This window comes from Elephantulus edwardii, unplaced genomic scaffold, assembly GCF_000299155.1.
Source record: "Elephantulus edwardii isolate Elephantulus edwardi_28Jun2011 unplaced genomic scaffold, EleEdw1.0 scaffold00186, whole genome shotgun sequence".
Taxonomy (NCBI): Eukaryota; Metazoa; Chordata; class Mammalia; order Macroscelidea; family Macroscelididae; genus Elephantulus; species Elephantulus edwardii.
Window position 1 is genome coordinate 3,687,192 of NW_006399936.1, and position 23,534 is coordinate 3,710,725.

Consider the following 23,534-nt stretch of genomic DNA (forward strand, 5'->3'; position numbering starts at 1 on the left):
TATCTAGTTGGGCTATTACAGCTTTTAACATACTATTTTGTCTTTAATTTTTATTTTTTCATTTCTTTTTCTGAGTGGTTTTCCCTAAGATTCAGATCTTTTAAAGTTAATTCTTTTAAAAAATTTAAACAGTACTTTTGATTTAAAAAATCCTCACAGCTCAAACAGGTAATTCTAAAACACTAAGTTAGCCATTCTGACTGCTTGCAGCTCCCATAAACGTCCCCGCTGCCCCAGGAGAACAAGCAGGCAGGCCCTCCCTGGATTGTGGGTCTCCAGCTGCTTCTGTTTGCCTCTCCAGCCTCATCTGCTCCTTCCCTTGGCTACTTCCTGGTAACTCTGAGGACCCTGGCCCCCAGTGATTTGGGCCCCCCTGTAGTACTGGCTCAGGTGGCCCTTCTCCAAGGCTGGTGACCCTGGTCAGTGGTGGCTAACTTGTCCGTCCTGAGGTGGGGTAGATACTGTGGGGACAGGCTGGTGCTCAGGTCAAGAGAACAGGCACAGGGACCCATTGTCTGGGTCCAGGCCTGGCCCTGCCAGTGCCTCGTGGTGCAGCCCTCTCTGCACCTGAGCCTTTGTCTCTGCAGCAGCAGGAGGAAGACACAATACCTGCCTTGGATAGTTGAGGAGAGAAACAGTTCTCAGTGCGTGGGAAGCATTCAGGTCAGGGCCGCCCCCACGATGAGAGCACTCGGTGAGACGCTATCCACGGGCCCATCACAGGACCTGGTCAGGCAGCGTTGAATAAGTGTGTGCATCCTACATAAGGGTAGAGAAGAGAGAGGCAAAATCGGCATGTGAGGAGGATGTGTCGGGGCAGACACGTGTGCCAGGGAGCTGAGGACGAGGTAGAGGGGCTGGGCTGCCCTGTGGAGGGCAGTGGGGCTCTTTGCAGCCTCGGAGCACACTGACTGGCGTCTGAAGATGCCCACTAAGGGACTGGCGTTCCTGGGCGAGGTGTTCAGTCATGTGCAGGAAGCCAGCTGTGTGCAGGGGCAGTAGTCCCGGTGCTGTGAGCAGAGGGTGAGCTGCAGCAGCCTCAGCTCCCATCGCCCAGGGCCCCGCCACCCTCGGACGCAAGAACCGTGTGGGAGATTTCCCAGAGGATCACGTCCCACTCCTTCCTGGCTTTGCTGTGCTACGTGTGTGGGTATGATGGAATGATTAAAAGACGCTTCTGATGAAAAATGCACCCCCACTTTTTTTCTATTTCCAGGCAACGCGACTGTAGAGAAGTTGGAGGACTTCATCAACCACATTAATGGTGTCTTGGAATCCTTGTATATTGAGATAAAGAAAGGAATCACAGAAGATGATGGGAGACCAGTTTATGCTCTGGTAAGTGGGAGACAAGCTGGTTAAGCACACTTGAGAGGTCAGCAGTTGGGTCCCCCACCTCTCTGAGGGTGAAAGAGGAGGCAGTCAGCTTTAATAAAGAGTTCCAGCCCCTGGAGCCTGGTGGGTGCCTCCTCTGTCCACTAGGACCACCCTGAGTAGGAATCCACGCGGGGTTTAAAGTGCAAGACAGAGCCCTCTTGTGGCACTGCTAAGGAAGTACAGCTGAGTGTGCCTGGCATGGGCTCCTTTGTGTGAGGGATTTAGGTGAGGAGGAAAGGAACTGACACTGGTCCCCCTTACCCACACCACCTCTTTTCAGTACAGAGAGCCCTGAGGTTGCAAGTGGTGGTTCCCTTAAACACATGAAGAAATCACGATGCTGAGAAGGGAATGACTGGTTCAGGGTTATTTAAACCAGGGTTATTTAGTTGTCAAGGTCAAGTCCAACCAGAAGTAAGATGCAGGTCCCTTGACCTCAGTGCTTGTTAACAGTAGCCCCATCTTTCCAAGACCTGGCGGTGTGCAGCAGACTTTAGTCCTGACGGTTCCCTGCCATCGTAGGTATCCCTCTGGCTCGTGTCACCCAAGGCCTCACCCCAAATGTATGGACACACGGGGGGTTGAGACCCTTTTGGGCATCCTCAGCTAGGACACCGCTCTTGAGTGTGTCATAGGAGATTGGATGGACTCCTGGGAAGTGGTTGCCCACCCACTTAGAGGCTTCTGCCAGCCAGACCCAGTCTCAGGAAGGACCCTCTAGTCCAAAGGTTATGCCACCAGACACCTGGGGAAATGTTGGGTTAAGCAAGGCACACTGTTTTGGTTGGCATGTAAACAAGTGTCCAGATTTATCTGCCTTTGGAATATACTGCATAAACTTTGGAGCCTTAAAAATCTGTGAGAGGTGGGCCGAGCTGAAGACTCTAACGTGTGTGATATTAAACCGGCTCCAAGTCCATCTCTGTGCCCGTCCTCCCCAGCAGTGCCTGGACATACAGGCATAACGACTTAACAGCGAGCAGTGACTTTCATGCCGGCTTGTTTTTTTAGGTGAATCTTGCAACAACTCCAGTTTCTAAAATGGCATCAGACTTTGCAGAGAATGAACTGGACCTTTTTAGAAAGGCTGTAAGTACAGTGTCGTGTAGTGTCCATCAGCTTGGCTTCTTAGGGGAAACTTCTTCATCATTAGAAATGAAAATTACAATCTTAGAGGGTTGAAATCCTTTTCACCCCAAAACTGGCAGTCAGGTGACTTCTGGAGCAGTCACTAATGGCTGCCTGGGACAAAAGGGCTCTTATAGGTAGCCCTCTGGCAGGTGTCACCTGAGTCCTCATGGCCTCTGATGGCAGTGGGTTGAGTGGTTCGCCTGGGAGACAGAAGGTGCCCTGCATTAGGGCACCAGCATCACGGGGGAGCTTCTTTGTTAGAAAGGCAAAATCCCAGAGAACTAATCAGAATCTATATCTTAATAAGGCTTCCTTGAATAATTTGCATTTTCACAGTTGAGCTGCTCTGATCTACCAGGCTTCTGAACTGTTCTCTCTGCCCTCCTGTCCAATACCTGGCTGACCCTTTGCCTAAGGCAGTGGCTCTCAGCCCTGAGTGCACATTTCGTAACTGGAGTGTTAAAAGTAATTCTGATGTGCTGACTTGAAGCCACATCTGTGGAATCGGATCTCTGCTGAGAGGCCCTGCAATCGGCACTTCGTCCACCTCCCTGGAGGCTGTGATCAGGGCTGAGAAGCAGTGCTCTATGTTGAGGGGTACACTCCTGTGTGAGTGCAGGAATCGTCCTTGCTGTGGGTAGAAGCTTTAGGGTGCTGGCTTTCGGCCCCTCCGGGTGCTGAGTCCACACTGAGTCACTGACTTCCGAGCTGTGTCTCTCCCTTGCTCACTGGGCCTATCAGTAAGGTGCCTGGCATGTGCTCTCTCGTGGTCTCAAATCCTACCTGCCACTCATACCTGATGTCCGTGAAGGAGTAACAAGAGGCGCTGCCTCCTTCCTTCTTTATTCACCCTCTTTTCAGGGAGCGGTGGTGGGAGTCCGCAGGGAGTTGTGCTGCCAGCCCAGAGGCTATGCCTCTGACAGTTCGCCTCCACCAGCGGCTCCATAGGAGGATAGACAGCTCCGCCCTTGTGATTTACAGCCTCTGAAAACCCACTGGAGGGTCTGCTGTGTTGGTTCCTCCTCACTGTCAATGAATTGACACCCCCCCCCCCAAGTTTCCCTTGTTCTGAGAGAAGGTGGGGTTGGGAGGAGAGATTTTTGGACATTAGGTTATTGTGATGCAGTTATGTCCATCGAGTCTTAGGAATTAGACACACTTAGGACTTTGGCTGCATTGATGAAGCGGTTTCCCTGAAGGGTGGAGCCAGTGTTTTCTGCCTGTGATATGAGCGCTCCAGTGTCCAGCCCTCTTGCCAGCAGCTGTCGCATCACCTCTGAGTTCTTTTAGTACACTTGGTAGGTGAACATGGTACCTGCTCTTTTTTTCCAGTTGGAACTGATTATCGACTCAGAATCTGGCTTTGCATCTTCGACAAACATTTTAAACCTGGTCGACCAACTGAAAGGCAAGAAGATGAGGAAGAAGGAAGCTGAGCAAGTGCTGCAGAAATTTGTGCAAAACAAATGGCTCATTGAGGTACTGGGCCTGGCTTCCCACGCTTGGCTTGTCTTCTAGACTGAATGATGTGCTCTTTTCAAGCCTCTCACCTGCTCCCATGCTCTCTCTCTCACCACCACCCCCAACTTCCTACCACTTTACTCAGACGCTCTGCCCAGGTCCTCGTAGCCAGGGTGGCATTGCCAAGACTCATGCCTGGGTTGCCAGGCTCCCAGATTGGAGGCTTTGGTGGTGTGTGGCAGCATAGTGCAGTGGGTCAGGGCACAGTGCACATGCCGGGCCTGTGTCTGAGGCCCTGGGCCCTGTGGCCCCATGCTCGTGTCCATAAGTGGAGGAGAATAGTGTTACCTTCAGACTTGTTGCAGCAAAGGTGAGATCAAGATCCAAACCAGACCTGTTGTCTTCAGGTCCATTCTGACGCGTGGTCGCCCCATGTGTTAGGAGAACAGCTCCGTCGGGCTTTCCGAGCTGCATTCATCTGGGCGCCCATCTCCAGACCTGTCTTTTGTGGCACTGCTGGGTAGCCTCACACAGCTAAACTTCAGCTTCTCAATTATCAACAGGGTTAGGTTCCAAAAGCCAGGTTGTTGCCTGAAAACCAGGAATGACAAGTAACCACGTCAGGTTATAAAAGGGAGGCTGACTGTGTCATTACATCAGTGCCACACCACAGAGAAGCAGGACCTAACTCTCGCCTCTCGACCACGGCATTCCAGATATGTCGCTGATGCACACAGTAGGTGGACAGTAGATGTTTCAGTGTTGTAAATGCAGACTGTCAGGTGGAGAGATGGTCAGTGGAGAGGCAGGGATGGTGTGGTTGGCGGCAGACAGTGATGCCACGTGCTCCTTTCTGGGTACCTGGGACCTGCTGCAGGCGTGCAGGTGGTTGCTGTCATCACTCCTGCTATCAGCATTTCAGAACCTGTGTTCCTGGATTCTTTCATGTAGACATGATCCCTAGGAGCAAAGAGGAAGCACCGAAAAACTTTCTGAGAAGGAAGCGTGGGGCTCTGTGGAGATCTGGGACAGGACCAACTGCAGATGGCTGCCATCCCATGTCAGGGCCTAGTGATTGGGGCAAAGCCACATTTCAGCCCTTTTTCCAAAAAGGAAACACTTGTTCCAAAAAGCCCAAGAGCCAGACACGTTGAGCTGCTTAACTTTTTTTCCCTTCTATTTTTGTCACATTTTACTGTACTCTGTCCCACAAGGGCCTGCGACTGCGCAGGATTCTCCGTCTGTTGGCCTGGAACTTCCTCGGGTGGTCAGACCGTGGCTGGAGGCAGCTGTTGTGGCTGATGTGATTCTGTACTTCCTTTTCAAGGAAGGCTTCTGGGTTGTGGTAGTTAACGGTGGTTTGAGTTACTGATTTGTAAAGGAGGGGGATCCGTACCTGGTGATCGGACCTTACATACTCGGTTCTGCAGGTGCCTGTTAGGAGGAGAAGCAGGGGAGCCGTGGGGGGAGGAAGGAGGAGGGAGAGAGCCATGCTTGCTGAGCGCTGCCCCGTCAGCTCTGCGGGCTCACTCCCGTGTCAGCCACCTGTGCCTTCCGAGGTGCCTGCTGGCCATGATGATGACGCAGCAGCTGGTGGGTTGGAACTGCGTGCCTTTGGGATTGTAGCACAGCTTCTTACCACCAGGCCACCAGAGCTCCCTATACAGAGATGAGCCAATACCAATATGCAAAAAGAAACACGTTGACAATCCCCATGAGTCCGTTCCCGGTACTACCCCTGTAGAGTTCCAGCTCGCCCTTTGCCCCCGCTCTTGTTCAGTGAGCTGTTGTTCACATCACACACACGTCCTGTCACCTTCTGTCTGAGCCCGCAGAGGTTGCTCCTGCGTTAGTGACATTTCCTTCTGCTCCAGGCCTTTCTCTGGTGCTCAGGGAGGCTGGGGACAGGGTGGGAGGACCACAGCTCTGGGATCTGTTGGAATCCAGGCTCCTGTTTTGTTATGGATACATGTATATGAGAAGACACGCTCTTCAGGGGGCGCAGAGGTGATTGACAGCTTGAGCAGGCCTGTGAATGACTGACTGGTCCCTCAGCCTGGTGCCCTCAGAGGGGTGCTTTTTTCTCTCTTTCATTGTCGTCGTTGTGATTGCGTGACTGTACACAGCAGAACACACCATTTTGGCCATTTCTGCGCGTGTATTTCAGTGACATGGATTTGGTTCCAGTGTGGCAGCCACTGTCCCCTGCCTTTTCTGAGCTGTTCCTGCTCCATTAACATACCCTCACTGCCCTCTAAAGTTCCTGTCTGCTTTTCAAGTTGCCCTTGTCAGTTTTCGCCTATATACACAGTTCTTCAAAGAGCATACTGTGAAGGTCAGATTTTCTTCACTAGTTAAGCTAGACTCTTGTTTGCTTTTAAGATGATTTCAGGTCCATCCCAGACCAGCAGAGGCTCCGTCTGCTCTTTCTATTCCTGCTTCTCTGCTGCTTCAGTTGACATAGAGAGCATGTGCTGTGCCTTGGCTGGCGTGCAAGCTTTCAAGATTCCCCCCAGGTGCCCAGAACTATGCAAGAGCAAGAACTAGGAAGTAGAGGAGAAATACTAGAAATTCTGTCAGGCCCTTTAACTCGATTATCCCATGAAACTGTGGCCCTAAACCTCCGACTTGGGCTGGGCTCTCGAGCCATACCAGCCTCCAAACCAAGGAACCAAATTGCAGGAGATGTTTTGTTTCACATAGCAGCCTCTGCAGACTGTTTGTTTGAGACTTTGTTGTACATCATTGGCTTTTGCCAATCAACTTTTTATAGGTGAACAACTTCTTGATAGGCTTTACAGTAAGCTGTTGCCAGCTCTACTCTTAAGTCAGTAAGACATTTCTGTCACCATAAACTCAAAACTCAGTCCTCCGTCAGTAATAAACCCCCTTTCCTCTTCTCTCCAGTCCTGAGTAACCACTGTTCTACTTTGGTCTCTCAACATTCGCCTTTGTAACGCATGCCGTCATGTAAGATTCGTCCTTCTGGGACTGACTGAGTTCATTCAGCATGATGTTACCTAACTCCATCCTTCCCGCTGGCTGAGTCGTGTTCTGTTGTGTGTAACACTGTCTGTTCTGTTGATGGGCATTTAGGTGGTTTCCACCTTTTGGCTATTATAAATAGTGCTGTGGTGAATACTGGTGTACAAGTCTCCGTTTGAGTATCTGCTGTCAAGTCTTTTGGGTATATACCTAGGAATGACATTTCTGGGTCTTTGATTAGTTCTACTTTAAGGTTTTTGAGGAACTGCCGCACTGTTTTCCTTAACAGCTGGACTATTTTGCATTCCCACTAGAATGGACATGGGTTTCTATTCCCCCATATCCTTTCCAACCGTTGTCATTTTCTGGGTTTTTGCTTTGTTTAACCTAAGCCATTCTCATTTGTTTGAAGTGGTAGGTCCCTGGATTTATTTTTTAAACATGTGACTTTTTAATATTGTGTATTATATTTATACACACACACACACACGTTGTTGTTGTTATGTGCCGTCGAGTTGCTTGCGACTCATAGCGACCCTATGTACAACAGCCCTAAACTCTTCTCTGTCCTGTGTCTGTCTGTCTGTCTGTCTGTCTATCTATCTATCTATCTATCTATATCAGTGAATCAGTAATTTTCAAATGACTAGTATATAAACTTACAGAGTAGTGCATATAAAAGATTTCTGAAAGTGTAAAACATACCACTAGATTTTAAGGTAACAGTGTATATAAAAATTCACTATAGTAGTTTGTGTTGTGTTGGTTTTTTTTAAAAAATTCTCCATAATACTTCTCCCTTAAGAAACTTCAATTTGTCAAGTTTGGTGCAATAGCAAAGAAAGATATCTACAATTATCTGAGAAAACCGATAAAAATACTCTCTACTTTTCCAACTACATGTTTGTATGAAGCTATATTTTCTTGATATGCTTCAACCAAAACAATATCTCAGAAGAGATTGGAGACAGAAGCAAATGAGAATCTGCTTTCTGTTAAGCCAGACATCTTCAGATTTGCACACACACAACTATCAATTTAGTCACTGTTTTTGTATTCTAAAATGAAATTATTTTTAAGATGTTCTCATGTTAACTTTTTTATGGCTTTATTATTTTCTCTTTTAGGTTTTATTGAGTTTTTGGCAACAGTGCACATGGGAAGTTAGGTCTGCATTTGAGTTTCCTCAGAACTTGTTCTGTGACATTTGCTGTGTTCATCACAGCATGTGGTCATTCTCTTGTTCCTTTCCAGTACTCTAGTTTCCTTGGTTTCTTCATCTCGTTTCCAGGACATCTTTGCTGCTGAGGCATTATTGATGTTCTGATCTCATGGTGATGGTTTTTATGTGGGACTCCCATCCTACGTGAGTCCTGGTGACCTTAGATGAGAGGCTCAGTTCTAGGTTTAAAGTGTGTATAGAGCAGTTGTCTCAGGAGACTCTTTATTCTCTCCTCTTCCCCTCCCCCCCCCACCTCTTCTTTTTAATAAGAATTTGAGTTTAGCTCCCTATTTCTCTCCCATTCTATCCAGGACCAGTTACTGTGACCATGGCCAGAGCAGTCCATAGTGGCAGCTGGGCACTGTCTAGCTCACTAGCTCAGGTCCTGGGAGGATGAGGTGGTGGTTCATACAGACTCGTGTCTTCTCAGAGCTTTTGGGTCCTTCCTGTTTCGCTCGTGGTGAGTAGGTCACCCGTGGCTGTGTTAGAGGGCAGCGCACAAGCTGCTGAGACCCCATGTGCTCCTCCCTTCACGAGGGTGTGGGTGGTGACCTTCTGGAAGGATGATCTCATGAGGCTGGTCCTACACCTGTGAGCCCAGCAGGTCCGGTTTGGAGGACACTTGTTCTGTGTGAGGAGTACTTGTACTTGCGCCTTCAGTGAATGTACGTGGCTGCATCTGCACATTTTAGTTCCCTGTCTCTGCACGTACTTCTCGGAGCCCTGGTGGCACAGTCTGCAGAGCTGTACGGCCGCCTCACGGGGGCGCCTCTGGTGGTGTGACTGCACAGCAGCAGCCCTGACGAAGAGGCTGCCAGTCTCCTGCCGTGGGATTTGCAGCCTCTGAAAAGCAGCTGCAGGCTCCGCTCTCAGGGAGCTCGGACTTGATCTCCGGGAGCTCAGACTTGATACAGTGGGTTTTGGTTTTTTAAAGTTTTTCGGCGTTTGTGCTATTGTTGCTGTATTAGCTAATCGACGGTTAAAACTAGGCCTGACAGCATTGCCCCTGCATTTTCTTCTAAGAATTTTGTTTTCATTTGTACCTTTAGGTCTTTTATCCATTTTGCATTTGTTTTTGTGGATAGTGTGATGTTGTTACTGAACTGTGATGGACAGTTGTGGGCTGAGGTTTTGCCATCTGGATTGGGTCTCCCTGCCTCTTTCCTTAAACTTGGTGACGGAGTTGGCTGTGGCAGTTACTCTTTTTATGCACTCTGGGTTCTTCCTGGGTTTTCAGGCTGCAGTGTATGTGCACTGTGTTCTGATGAGGAACCAGGAGCCTGGCTTCTTCTGGAGGCCCCACACCCACTGTGGTCTGAGGTGCTTCTGCTCTCATTGGACTCGTTTACAGCATCACCTCTGGGGTCAGGTGGGCAGGTTTACAGGGCTGACTGGGTGTCTGGTGTGGTCATCTTGGGGAGTGTGGAGGGCACACTGGAGCAGGGTGGGGGGAATAGGCACTCTGGGGAGGGCTTCTTGGATTTGAACCTTCTGGAAACCACTGTGTCCTCGTCTGTGGAAGGCAGTGAGCATGCTGTCTTACTCGTGGGCTGCTGTGCAGGTTCAGTGGTCCGGGTTTGGGAGGCACAAGCTGATGTGGACAAAGTGGAGGCTGTCACCGTCACTTCCTTTTAGGTCTTTGTCTGAGCCGTCCCTGCCAAGGCTCTGCCATGGAGAGATTACGGACACCTCCTGGCTGGGCCTGGGAACCTGCAGAGTGAAGGATGTCAGAGTTGGTGCTGCCTGGGGCTTGAGCTGGGTTAGTGCAGAGGGAAGGGCCTGGGGAGAACCCTGAGCAGGGACAGGCTTAGCCTGTCCGTGACCTGACATGCTGTCTCCCATCGCTATCCCTGCAGAAAGACGGGGAGTTCACGCTGCACAGTCGGGCGATCCTCGAGATGGAGCAGTACATCCGGGAGACCTTCCCTGACAGTGTGAAGATGTGCAACATCTGCCACGGTATCCTTATCCAGGTACCGTGAACCGGTGCGCGGGGCTCTTCACAGACACTGCCCAGAGCTGGTCTGGCCCAGAACTAAGACGCTGCTGAAATGTCTTCTGTGTGAGCAGAGAGGGCATCTCCACGGACGGACGGCTGAGGATGCCACTCTGTGCTGCCCACACGCTGCACCCTGCTCCCTCCCGGCTTCCTCCTGCTCTAGTCCGTGGTTCTTTCTGTGGTTTATTTTTCATCAGAAAGACTCCCTCGAGTCATTCATAACCAGTTACCTGGTGCCCACTGTTCTGTGGTGGCTTTTCTTTGGCTGCTTATTCTGCATGCTTATCCCTGTGTGAGACTTCATGACCACTGGACTCGTGCTGCATGCTGGGATCTGCTCTGGCTTTTTGGTAGTTGAAATGCTGTTGTGCTACAGCCTCTTTGCACATCAGTCTCTGCTCACCTGTTGATTATTCCTGAGTGGAGCCTCTGGATGTGGAGTTTCTAGGGCAGAGGGTGCACATTGTTTTAAGCCTTCGGCCTGTATGGCTAACCTACCTCCACCTGCAGGTCTGCGCATGCAAGGCCCCCACATGCGGAGCCCGAGAGCGTCTCTGGTGGTCACCTTGCTCTGCTGGGTGGCCACCTGATGTGATGTCCTTGGCCTTGAGTCTTCAGCTTTTTCTGAGTAGGCTGCCTGCATTAACTTGTTCAGAAGTCTTTGATGAAGGACTCTGGGATTCTATCACTTTCGGACATGGAAGATAAAAATATATATAGTCTGCTACAGGTTTCCTTAGCAGCTTCCTAAAGGCCTGTGGGACTTGGAGGAGTGAGGCGGCAGACTGCAGCCATAGAGGAGTGCGGTGACTTGCAGTCGGCCTCTTTTTGTTTCAGGGCCAGAGCTGTGAAACCTGTGGGATCAGAATGCATTTACCTTGCGTGGCCAAGTATTTCCAGTCCATTACTGAACCACACTGCCCCCACTGCAACGACTACTGGCCCCACGAGATACCAGGTTCGTAGCCCGCATCTCATCCCAGCCAGACATGGAGATGCACGTGGAGGCAGGCAGCTCGGGTGGGTTTCACAGGCTCTGGGGCCACCTGCCTGCGCATTTCCAGGGGGCTTCCCTGGACCAGGAGAAACTGCCAGGTGTGCTCAGCCTCTGGCCTAGAGGTCCCCTGTGCCAGCCATCTCAGGAGTGACGAGAGGCCGTGTCCACAGCACCTGCGTTTGTTGATAATGTACACAGGGGCTGACTCGGCCCGCCTGCCAGGGTGGGCACAGCGCCCTGGGGCTTGGGGAAGGTTGCTTTGGCCATAGTTGCTTGCCGTTCACAGCATCTGTCTGGGCTGTTTTGTTTACAGAGGTCTTCAACCCTGAGAAGGAGGAGGAGGAGGAGGAGGAGGAGGCGGCGGTGGCTGGTGTCTCCAAAGCCAACCGAAAGTCTGTGCGATCCCGGCAGCATTAGCAGCCCCCATGCCGTGACTCCGGCCTTTGGGAAGATCATGGGACAGCCTTCCAGGGAAGAGAGGGAGTCAGGCGTACACGTCCCAAAAGCTCTTTATGTTCACTTATTAACAAATAAAACTACACAAATTAATTGCTGTGGCCTCCACCTGTAGTCTGGGCCTGTCTCTACATTTTGTGTCATGGCACTTCCTGTTTTGGGTTCCGATGAGAACGTGGAAGCCCTGGTTTGGGTTCTGAGCAGGTGACAACAGCAGAGCTCCCTCTACGTGACAGTGCCTGAGCCACTGGTGCCCAGGGCAGCCTGCAGTCCTCGCTCAGCCAGGGTGACTCCGTTTCAGTGCCCAGCTCTGGTCAGTGATCCCATCAAGACCTGGCCAGCTCTCAGCCTGGACCTGTGAACCCCAGCCTTGGTACCCTATCCCTTGAATCTGGACTCTCCCATGCCCAGGGCGCAGCAGTCCTGATAGATACGAGGGCTGCGGGCTTGACTGGGCTTGACTTGGGCTTCCTCCCCGGATCCCTTCACTTCCTCTCCCCTGAGTGGCAACTCTGTCCATCCATCTGCTCCCACAAGAGCCGGACACACAGCTTAGATGCCGCCTCCTCCTGCATCAAGTCAGCTACCAAATCCAGTCCAGTTCCCTGGTCAAGTGCCCTGCCCTCCCCCGCCTCCTTTCTTTTTCTTTCTCATCCCTTCTTTTTCTTCTCTTTAGCTTCCCCCACTTCCTTTTTCCTCCCTCCTTTCTAGTCTTCTTCTTTCTTTTTGTGCCCCTGCAGAGTTTCAGTTTTTCTGTTGACGCTTGTTTTGTTTTCTTTTTTGCTCCTGTCTGGCAATAGATGATGACAGTGACCACACCTCCCAGCCACACACACCCTTCCTGTAGCTTCACTCACTGGGCAAGTGCAAACACTGGCACCTGTACCCCCTGGGATTGCAGTGCAGCTTCTTGCCACTTATTTTTTTTAATTATTTTGTTTGTGTGTACTGTCAAATCGGCTCCTGTACCCCTTGATTAACAGTAGACCACAACCAACATCATACCAGATGCCCCTCAGCTCTGCACACACGGTGAATGGAGAACTGCCTAAGCATGTCCCTGTCATCCCCTGAAGATCAGGAGGTGAAAGACTGAGAATTGACACACGAGTGAGTGATGGACCATCACCTTGCCCAGTCAGATACCAAAACAGAATAATAAAAGACAACTTTAACATAGTGTCTCAAAGGCAACAGACAACTTCAAATCACATTAAAAAAAAAAAAGACAAAGGGGCATAAACAAGTGACCAAAATACAGAGCTGGAAAAGAAAAAAAAAAAAAACAAACCACAATGAAAATTTGAATGGAAAAGAACTTCCAAAACATTATGAAAGAGGAAAAGATACACATTCTAGAAGTTCCACAAACTCCAAACAGGCTAGACTCCAAAAGAAAATCACCAAGATGTTATAATGATTCCAACTTTCTAAAATCAGACAGAAGACGCAAGAAGCTCAGGAAAAAGCACGGTCACCCACAAAAGAGAATTCGGAAACTTCTGATTCCTTAGCCAAAAACATGTAGACAAGAAGGCAACGAGATGATGCAAACCTTTGGAAGGGAACAAAAACCCCAACCCTGCTAACCAAAAACTATATTATGCAGCAAAGCTGTCCCACAAACATGATGAAGAAACTGGGACAGTTCCAGGTAAAAGAAAAAATTGCAAAAACTACACTAACAACAGCAGACAAGACCCTGAAATGAACTCACGTGACAACATCATTTAGAAACCAACCTAGACATAAACAGCCAAAGAGAAACTTAAGATATGAAAATAAGGAACCCGGGACATCAGTCTATAAATGACACAACTGTTGTTATGTGCCATCGAGTCGCTTGTGACTCATAGCGACCCTATGTACAAGAGCTCTAAACTCCGTTCTATTCTGTGCCAACCTAGCCATCTCAAACGCACTCATTCCCACCACTCCAGTCACAGAATCGATCCATTTCATTGAAGGTCTTCCTCTCCTGCACTGTCCCTCCACTCTGCCAAACATGATGTCCCTCTCCAAGGACCAGTCCCTCTTTGCAACATGCCCAAAATATGTCAGATGAAGCTTCAGAATCCTTGACTCCAAGGAACAATCCAGCTTCACCTTCTCCAGGACAAACCTGTTTGTTCTAGCAGTCCATGGCATATTCAACACTCTTCTCCAGCACCACAGCTCAAAGACATCAAATAACACAACTACAAAACACAAAAAGAAATAATGCAGTTACAAGGCACAAGATGAACATACAAAAGTAACAACTCTGAAAAGGAAATAAGGGAAACAATATAACAATAGTCACTTAGACGATTATATACTTAGGAATAAATCTAACCACAGATAGACTTATACAAAGAAGATGACACAAATGGAAGAATGTACCAGGCCGATAGACTGGGAGACTTAACACTGTGAAAAATGCCAATACTTCTGAAAGCAATCCACAAACACAGTGCAATCCTCAAGTAGAGCGCATCACCATCCTTCAAAGATAAGGAGAAACAAAAGACAAACTGCATTAGGTAAATCTGCTTTCCAGAGTACTGAGAAGCAACGATGTCAGTCTAGAGACTAAGGTGCACCTGATCCAGGCCATGGTCTTCCCAATTACTTGCTATGCATCAGAGAGATGGAAAATGACTAAGGATGACAGAAGAAAAATTGATGCCTTTGAGTTATGGTGCTGGAGAAAAGTACTGAACATACTATGGACCACCAAGAAAACAAATAGGTCTGTCTTGGAGAGGGTGAAACCATGTTTCTCCTGCGAGGCTAGGATTCTGAAGTTTGGTCTCACATACTTTGGGCACATGGCCAAGAGGGACCAATCCTTGGAGAAGGACATCATACTTGGAAAGGTGGAGGAAAAGTTCAGGAGAAGACCCCAGATGAAATGAATTATTAATACAGTAAGTAGAGCATCGGGGGTAGGTGTGTTGGAGTCAGTGAGACTGGCTCAGACCAGGCCAGGCTTCAAAGCTGTTGTACATAGGGTAACTGTGAGTCACAGGCAACCTGACGGCACATAACAATTATTTTTTATAGAAAAGAAAGAGATCCTGAATTCTAACAAAATTCCACTACTAAAGAAGAAAAAGGCCTTACCCTTTCCCATCTCAAAATCTATCACACAGACATAAGAATCAAACAATGTGATCAAACACCCCCACGTCCCCTGCTGCCCCTGCCAACAACAGGACAGCCTGGCACTAGTACAAAGATAGACGTGTAATAATGAAACAGAGTGGGGAACCCAGAAGTAAATGCATCTACCTATAGAAAGCTAGTCTCTGACAAAAACCATGAAACCCATTTAGGGAATCGAGAGCCCCTTTAACAAATGATGCTGGCAAAACTGGATAGTTGCAGAGAAATGAAACACAATCCATACCTCACAGGATCTACAAAAACTAAGAGTATGGATCAAGGGCCTAAGTGTAAAAATGGATTATAAAGATGACCAAAGAAAAACGAGCCCAGACAAGGTCCCTAGTCTATCACATAAGTAGACTATCAACCAAAATTGGTTAAGTAGCAGAGAATGAAATCCTCATGTGCATCAAAAGACTTCTCCAAAAGAGTAGAAAGAGAACCTACAGGTTCAGGAAAAATAGCTGACAAAAACCAAGGGAATAAGCATTGAAATGTGTAAAAAACTCTAGCATGTCACTAAGAAAAAACCCAATTACACAATGAGCAGAAGACATGAAGAGACACTTCAAAAATGACACTGAGAGGGCCAACAAGCACATGCAAGAATGCTTGATATCATTCACTAGTTAAAGGTAAAACAAAGAGAGATTATCTCACCCCAGAAACAACAGTGAGGTTTAGTAAGAAAACAAGAAACGCTGGAGCGGGGTGTGGAGACATGGGAGCTCTCACTGCTGCTGAGACTGAAACTGGTGCAACTATTTTAGAAAGCAGTTTGGCACTTTCTTTAAGAGTTGGATACAGAAATACCCTTTGAGACAGCAACTCCCCTCCATGTATGTTACACAAGAGCTGTGACATGAACAGACAGTTGTAGCATTATTTATGAGAGCAAAACACTGAAACAATCCAAGAGTGTGTCTACCAATGGATTGATGACGGACTACTAAAATAATACGGCAATGAAGAATTTGTGAAACGTAGCATGTGGTTATGTACCGCTGAGCGGAACTGAGTCATAGTGGACCCTCCAGCAGGTTTTCAGAGGCAGTAAGTCGCATAGGAGGAAATGGCCCATCTTTTTCCTGCAGAGCATCTGGTGGATTCAAACCATGTTCCTTTGGGTTGGCAGTGCAACGCCTTACCATTAAGCCACCGTTCTTTCTGTTGTGTCCTTTGGTTAAGACGTCCCTTCCCTCTAATGCCCTGGCCCTGGGCAGTGAAGGCCGCTTCAGGTGCAGGCTTGGGCCAGCCTGTCTCTCAGTCTCAGGCCAGTTAGGACCACCAGAAGCTGACTGAGAAGCTCAGGTCCAGGGCCCGCACGTAGTGCCAGTACTTGACCGGGATGAACAGCATCTCGCCGGGAGAGAGGATGCAGGACAGGGACAGGGCCTCGGCAAACTTGGGGAACTTCTCCAAGTTGGGGTTCTCCACATCCACCTGCAGAAACAACCCAAGGCATCAGAAACTCCGGCCTGAGTGGCCTGGGGTGGGGGCTCTCTGCCACAGCAGGTCCCAGGGCCTACCTGGCTCGTGTTGTGGAGAAGGTGGGAGTCATGAGGGTACAACGCTTCCGAGTCCTGCGGGGAATACAGCTGGATGTATTTCCTCCCCATCACCTGGGAAGACAGAGACCCCGTGGTCAGCTGGGGGTTTACCCTGGATGGCAGCCTCTCTGCCCTCCCCCCACCCCCCAGCCAACTGCAGTCCTGGGACCCCGCTCTGTCCTCTCCCCGCCATTCACTTCTGCTCCGGGGCCCACCCCATGTGTGAGAGAGGTTAGAGTTGTACGGTCCTCCTCCAAAGAGCATGACTCGATGGAATCCTTGTTATTAAAAACAATCAAGACACTGACTGTGCCCTTTAACAACTTTGTGTGAATCCACTTCATCTTTAAAAGAAGACTCTACAAGGGAGTTTATCATCACAGCCATTTTACAGATGAGCAAACTGAGGCACAGAGGTTAAGGGAGTTGCCTGACTCACAGCTGAAATGTGACAGACAGCGCTGGTGTTCACTCCAGGCAGTTGAAGAACCCCAGGTGGGCGTGTCTTTGAACTGCTCAGCTTGGCTTTGGGTGCGTGCCATCGAGTCGGAACCCACTCAGAGCTGACCCTCCAGTGGGTTTTCAGAGGCAGTAAATTGCTCAGGAGACTGCCTACCTTTTCCCCACGGAATAGCTGGTGGATTTGAACCACATGCCTTTGGGATGGCAGTGCAGCTCCTTACCACTAGGCCACCAGAGCTCCCCAGCTTGGCTACGCAAATGTTCTTCTGTATCTCTGACTGACACACACGTACACACTCTCCCCCTTGATCTTAGGAAGAACTCTCCTTCCCCTCACAGTCCCTCACTTCTTTCCTTAGCTGGAGGCTGGCCTGGCTCTGATGGGAGTAGTATGAGAACAGGACAGAGTCTGGGCTTTGGGTACAGATGCTGGTCCCTCCTCACTGGGCTCTCGGAGACAGTGGCCCCAAGACCAGGAGAATCAGGCCTAGAAGCAGCCCTGCAAGGGAGAGGGCTTCACCATGGGCCTGGCACCTGTGACCAGGCTCCTGGCCGGGCCGGGAACAGCTCTCACCTGGACCAGGAAGTTCTGCTGGGGATCCTGATGAAGTGGGGAGACAGTTCCTTGGGGACCAAACCAGGCATTAACGGTGATCTCATCCTCCTCTCCGCTGCCCAGGCAACAGTAATCGGGGATGGTGATGTCCTGCTTCAGTTCTGGGATCTGTGGGTGTCAGGGCAGAAGGAGCAGGTCAGAGACCAGGCCAGGCTGCTTCTGCTTCCGGGTGGAACACCTTCAATTCACTCTAGGAATGGCGGCCAGAATGATCCCAGAGATGTTGAGGACCCTCCAAAGGCTCCTACCACATGAAGACCCGCCTCTTAATCCAAACCCTGCCCGTGTCTCAGGCTTGCCTGCTCCTTCCTCCTCCACTCGCCCTCCCGGCCATATGCACACTCACTGTCCCCACACCTTCGACCTTCTGCCTAAGGACTACAGTTCATCCTTCTGGTCACCACTTACACGTCACCCTTCACAGACACCTTCCCTGGCCACCCTGGCCACCCTCGCCAACGGCTCCCAAACCTCTAGGTCGCCTTCCCTCTCACGCTCCTTGATGTCTGATGGGGTTTGCTCTTGAGATCCATTCGGGAAGGGAGTGCACCTGCCTCCCTTACTCACATGTTCCTGGGGCCCAGCACACCGGCTGGTGGAGAGAGAGGACTCCGAGGCCCCCCCCCCCGTGCTAAGGAGAGCTCTCCCAGCATGCATCTGGTCGGGGCCCAGCCACCTGCTGCCACGGGCAGACGTGACCCAGTGATGGGGGGACAGGGAGAGGCAGATGGAAAAGCTACCTCTGGAATCATCCCAACAGGAGCCCCTCTCTATTCTCTTATTTTACCCTGTTACTCAGACACCTCTAAAAATGTGCAACAAGCCAATTACCAGCAGACTTCACCTTCTCTGGTTTTATGTGCATTTAGAAACAAAGTCCATTTTTCTCATTTGCTGACTGTGTACACATAACAGATGATTAGGAAACTACAGAAAAGAGAAGGGGGAAGAAAACCCCACCCCTCACCATGCAACCACCCACAAACAACCTCTGTTAAGTCTTCAGTGACGTTTCTCCCGTCCTCTAAAATATGGTTAAAACTCAAGTCTTCAGACAATTACGTGTTCTGGTCTACTCTCACCACATGATGGCAATCTCATGTAAGGCAGCCTCTTCCGGGCATCCTGTGGTCACTGGGCCGCTGAGAGGACGCCCCCAGGACCCTGGGAACAGGGAGAGCCTGACCCCGTTGACCTGGGTAGGCCTGAGCTGTGGTGAGGCTGATGCAGGTCGTGCCGATGCACGCGGTGGTGGTGATTGGGGGGTGGTGGTGGTGAGGTGATGGGGGTGGTGGTGGGGGTGGTGGGGTGGCTCTTGAACTCTTCCTGTTCTGTCCCCAAGTGGCTGGCCTGGGCTTGAGGAGCAGTGCTGGTTCCTGTGAGAGCATCTCTGGCCTCTCCTCTCTCTCCATAAGCACCAACCTTGCAAGTTTCCTGGTGTGCTTGTTAGATTCTTCCAGAAATAGCACCACATATAGAAAAAGATTTGATGCCTTTGAGCTGTGGTGCTGGAAAGGAGTACTGAATATACCATGGACTGCTAGGAGAACAAACAGATCCATCCTGGAGACGGTGAAACCAGGCTGCTCCTTGAAGACAAGGATTCCGAAGCTCCGTCTGACATAGTTTGGGCTTGGTGCTAAGAGGAACTTGTCCTTAGAGAGGGACGTCATGCTTGGAAGGGTAGAGGGACAGCACAGGAGAGGAAGACCCTTGATGAGATGGATTGACTCAGTGACTGACGTAATGGGGGGTAGGTATGTCAGAGACAATAAAGTTGGTTCAAGATAGAGCAGGGTTCAGGGCTGTTGTACAAAGGATTGCTATGAGTCACAAGTGACTCGACAGCACAACAACAACAACATCTGGGAACTGTCTGCTCACACACCTCCCACAGTTCACCGACGCCTCACAGATAAAACCCAAGCTCCTAGACGGGCCTTCAAGGCTCTTCACAGTTTGGCCCAGCCCCCTTCTTCTACCTCACCCTGGCTTTGCTCTTTGAGGCAGACTCTCCTAGGTGGTTGCAGTGCCCAGCACACGGCACTTGTCCCTTCAGTGCATGTCTCAGGTATAAAATCCTCTCAACGAAGAGCTCTCCTGCCCTCACCTTGCTGAGTTCCACTCCACTGTCCTGGCTCCAGTCAAGTTCTCCAGCCTTCAACACGTACATCCTTGACACTGACGGTGTCCAGAGAAACCACACCTGGCCTCGGCCTACCAGAAGTGCCCCATCTAGTAATGGAGACGGGTGCACCAGCAGACTCCTGAAAAAAGGCCAGTATGAGGCCAGCCCTAAAACTTGGGGTGTCCTGATGAGGCACTGACCTTCCCTTTCCGGGTCAAGTCAGAGCCTCTTCCCCATTCCCAGTCCCCTAGGGCCTGCTTCCTCAGTCCTGACCACACGGGGACTTCTGACTTGGGTCTCTCTCTGCTGCTCTGCCTGTGGCTGCCACCCTGACCCATGAGGGAGCCGCTCCTTGCCCTGTCTCCTCACGCCAGTGGCCTCACCGGGCCTACTACCTCCTGTTGGTAAGGTGGGAACGCGGTGAGTCCCACAGGCTCCTCAGCCCTCTTCAGAAGAGCAGCCCGGAACGGCGGCATCAGACCCTCTCCTGCCCTGAGTCAGAGTCCAGGAGGGAGACAGGACAAAGGAAGAAGCTGACGGAAAGGGAAGCGTGGGCTCCAGACTCACCTGGTCAAAGAGCTGGTGCTGAGCAAGGTACCCGACGTCCTTTGGCTAATGCAGGGAGAGAACGCAGAGGTGAGACGAAGGCCAGAGAGCTGGAGAGGACCCCCTGACTGGCTGCCCTCAGCTCCTGGCACCCACAACTGTCCACTGCGCAGGGCCACCTCCTGCACCCAGTCCTGTATCGCTCGCCTCCTCGTGCCCCACGGACTTACTTCCTGGGCTTAGGGATTCACCGCTCAGGAGCAGCAATGGCTGAGGGTCTGCTGTATTTGTACCACGAATGACCAGCTGCCCTAAGTGTTACTCTTCCTTCCCCTAAAGCCCCCGAGGCTGTCCCCACAAGTGAAAATCGAAGGCGCTCATATAACATGCGAGAATTTAAAAGAAACGCAGGCTTGCGCTATATGCCTTACCTTGAAGCCTGCCTTTTCATTTGGGGGTGCATCATACCTACCTCTTCAGGTTAATCTGTGCTCACTCAGTTCACTTCTTCCTTCATAGCCAGGTAACATTGCACAGATGGGTTATACATAATTATATATAATAATTTCAACCATTCCTCTGTTGGTAGCCCTTCAAATCGTTCTGCTGAATGCTTTGTTACTATTTCACTATTCATCCTTGTATTTTGTGACACAGGCTTTCAAATACAGAACTGCTGAGTCAAAAAGCATCCTAATTTTTGCCAGCTTCTGCCAGGTTATTTGCCCAAATGTGACACCATTTCTATTCCTAGCTGTGATTAGTGTGCCCAGATTTTCTATCTTTGTCAGGGCAGGACTAGGTATCGTCACACTATAAAATATTTTGCCAGTCGGATGTGCAGAGAGGTCAGTCCTCTTCACCCTTGTACATGGGCCCTGCTAATCTTTTATTGTTCCAATTTTAGTACATGTGCTGCCGAAGTGAGCACAAAAAGGCCAGTACTTTTCAACCTGAGCTCCAGGGGTTTCGATTGATGCTGGCGGGCTCCTGGGATGGTCACCCGGGGCAGAACAGATGAGACTTAAGAGATCAGCCCTTCCCTGATCCCAGCCACAGCTGAGCTTGCTTTGGTCTCGGAGCCTGAAGCTATCACTGTGTATATGTGCAAGTGTCCTGAATTCCCCGAGTTCCTGTGTCCATCTATCTTTCTCCTCCACTCTGGATCCTTCTCTTAACCAATGCTATCGAGCATTTGCCACATTGGGCCCTGTGCCTCTCTGCCTGCCTCCCGGATCTCCTGGGTGAGAGGCCCTCGTGAGCTCACGTCAGCCAAGCATCAAGCACACCATGCTAAAAGCTTCCTCTCTGTGCATGACCTCACAGCATCACTGTGAAGTAGGTGCTGTTCATTTCCCAAGTCAGGGAACTGAGGGTTCAAGAGGTGAAATAACCACCCAAGGCCACAAAGCGGGTGAGGGCAGAGCAAGGAGGTGGCTCTCCTCTGACTAATCCAAAGCCTGGACCGGTCTGTGGACCAGTCCCAGCTCCGCCTCTCTGTGCTGCAAACCAGGCTTCCCTCCAGCTGTGGGCACTGCTGCAGGCTTCTCAGCCGGTTAATCCTGCCAGCACAGCAGGGGATGACAACATGATGACGCAGGAGCTTCCCCGTCCAGGCCTCAGGTGACAGTGACCTGAGTACACAACAAGAATATGGACAAAGAACCCCAGCTAATAGGCTGACATGGAACCAGATCCCACCTGTCCTGACGGCATCCTACGGACCTGACTCAGTTAGCTAAGCTAACTCCAGCGCCTCCCATTGCTGCTCTGGAGTCTTTCTGTGCAAACACTCACTCCCAGGAGACATGTCAGAGCCACGTACCTCATCCACGATGTATTTGCTGATGAACTCGCTGACCGTCATGAGTGTCTGGGACCACTCTTCATCCGTGTACCTGGAACCCACTTCCACAGGGACGGTTCGACAGCCAGCGATTTCCTGGATATATTCCAAACTAGGGGGAAAACCAGTTACTGTTATTATCATGGGCACCACCAGTTACAGGTCCTCTGTGCTAAGTGCGCCTGACAGTGTGCATTCCCAGTTAATCCTCACCAAACCCCCATGAGGGAGGGGCCGCCGGAGCCCCATTCACGGGCAGAAAGTGCAGGCAGAGGCGAGGGGGCAGGCCAGGCTCACTCAGCTAGGACAGGGTACCATGAAGCCATGCCCTCCGGCTTGCTGACCCTCCAGCTGCCATTTCAGTCCTCCGCTGATCTCTCTCTTTGTACATCTTACACCAAGCAGAGAAATAATCGTGGCGTAATAACTGGAGGACAGAGCAGCAAGGTGATGCAGTTCCTGGTCTCAGAGCTCCAGCGGCCTGGAACAGACTCCGGACTCTGTTATACGCCAACGACTTTCAGGAAGTTACTTCACCTCTCTTAGCCCGTCTCTCCTCTATAAAATGAGAACGATGCAGAAATGGCTGGTCTTCCTGGGTGCTGCTGAGCTGAGTGTGACTCATGGTGAGGCTACGAAAGGACCGGAACCTGGTGCTATGCTGTGCCATCCTCGTCATCTCTGACCTACTCCAGCCTATTGTCAGCCGCTGTGTCAATCCAGCCCATCGAAGGCCTTACTCTCTTTCCCTTCCGGACAGGTGTCCCTTTCCAAGGACTCGCTCTCCCCTCCTGACAACACACTCGAAGTGTGTGTGACGACATTTTCACCATCTTTGTCTCTAAGGAGCGCCGTGGTCACACCTCCCCTCCCTCACCCCCCACAAAAATTAGGGAGAATAAGACGAGCCCTCAGGGGGGCGCTGAGGGAAGCCAGTAACTAACATCTGCTCTGACGCAGCGCCTCAGTCAAAATCTCTCCCCACATGCTTCCTGCAAACCCACCACCAGGAGGACCGGCCGACCAACTGGGTCAACCTTTTTAAAAATTTAGCAGAGCAATTTATATTCAACCTCAATACATGAAAATCCACTTTTCTGTGAGACCATCCAGGCAATGGCCCTGCTTTCAGACTCTCATTGTTCCTCATGCTTTCTAGGATCTTAAGAGGAGGCCCTGGGCCCTGGGCTTCAGCTCCACCTTCCACCCGACGGGACAGCAACTGCTCCTTCAGCCTTTGATGGCTCCATTCTAGTCCAGCCGTCTGGCAGCCTTACCTCTTCAGGCCCCTCAAACTCTATCCTCCTTCAGTTTAGGGCTGAGGGGCAGCCCGACTCCTTTGTTTTAGGTCGGTCAGCCCACAGCGCTGGCATATCGTTTTTTTAAAAAAATTATTTTATTATGTGTGTGTACTGTCAAATCAGATCTGACAGGAGGAGATTGCCCCTCCTTCTCCAGCAGAGCATCTGATGGATTTGAACCGTGCTGTTAGGGACCTCTCCAAAGTACTGAAGAGCAATGGTGTCTCCCTGGAGACTAAGGTGCATCTGATACAGGCCATGGTCTTCGCAATCACTTGTTATGCATCAGAGAGTTGGACAATGACCA

At 50.4% G+C, this 23,534-nt stretch overlaps 2 protein-coding genes across 2 annotated transcripts in view; one reads left to right on the forward strand and one right to left on the reverse strand.

Moving 5' to 3' along the window:
- The window catches only part of NSMCE1 (non-SMC element 1 homolog (S. cerevisiae)), a 30,685-nt gene extending 19,096 nt beyond the window's left edge, over nucleotides 1-11,589 (forward strand). Inside the window, exons 2-7 of the mRNA XM_006896575.1 lie at nucleotides 1,217-1,338; nucleotides 2,389-2,466; nucleotides 3,841-3,987; nucleotides 10,033-10,149; nucleotides 11,013-11,133; nucleotides 11,486-11,589. Of these exons, the coding sequence (XP_006896637.1) occupies nucleotides 1,217-1,338; nucleotides 2,389-2,466; nucleotides 3,841-3,987; nucleotides 10,033-10,149; nucleotides 11,013-11,133; nucleotides 11,486-11,589 (689 nt within the window). The remainder of the gene's footprint in view (nucleotides 1-1,216; nucleotides 1,339-2,388; nucleotides 2,467-3,840; nucleotides 3,988-10,032; nucleotides 10,150-11,012; nucleotides 11,134-11,485) is intronic.
- A 4,467-nt stretch (nucleotides 11,590-16,056) lies between these two features.
- The window catches only part of KDM8 (lysine (K)-specific demethylase 8), a 12,266-nt gene continuing 4,788 nt past the window's right edge, over nucleotides 16,057-23,534 (reverse strand). The window contains exons 3-7 of the mRNA XM_006896634.1: nucleotides 21,906-22,038; nucleotides 20,102-20,146; nucleotides 17,365-17,514; nucleotides 16,308-16,400; nucleotides 16,057-16,221 (exon numbers count right to left, since the gene is read on the reverse strand). Coding sequence (XP_006896696.1) covers nucleotides 16,057-16,221; nucleotides 16,308-16,400; nucleotides 17,365-17,514; nucleotides 20,102-20,146; nucleotides 21,906-22,038 — 586 coding nt within the window. The remainder of the gene's footprint in view (nucleotides 16,222-16,307; nucleotides 16,401-17,364; nucleotides 17,515-20,101; nucleotides 20,147-21,905; nucleotides 22,039-23,534) is intronic.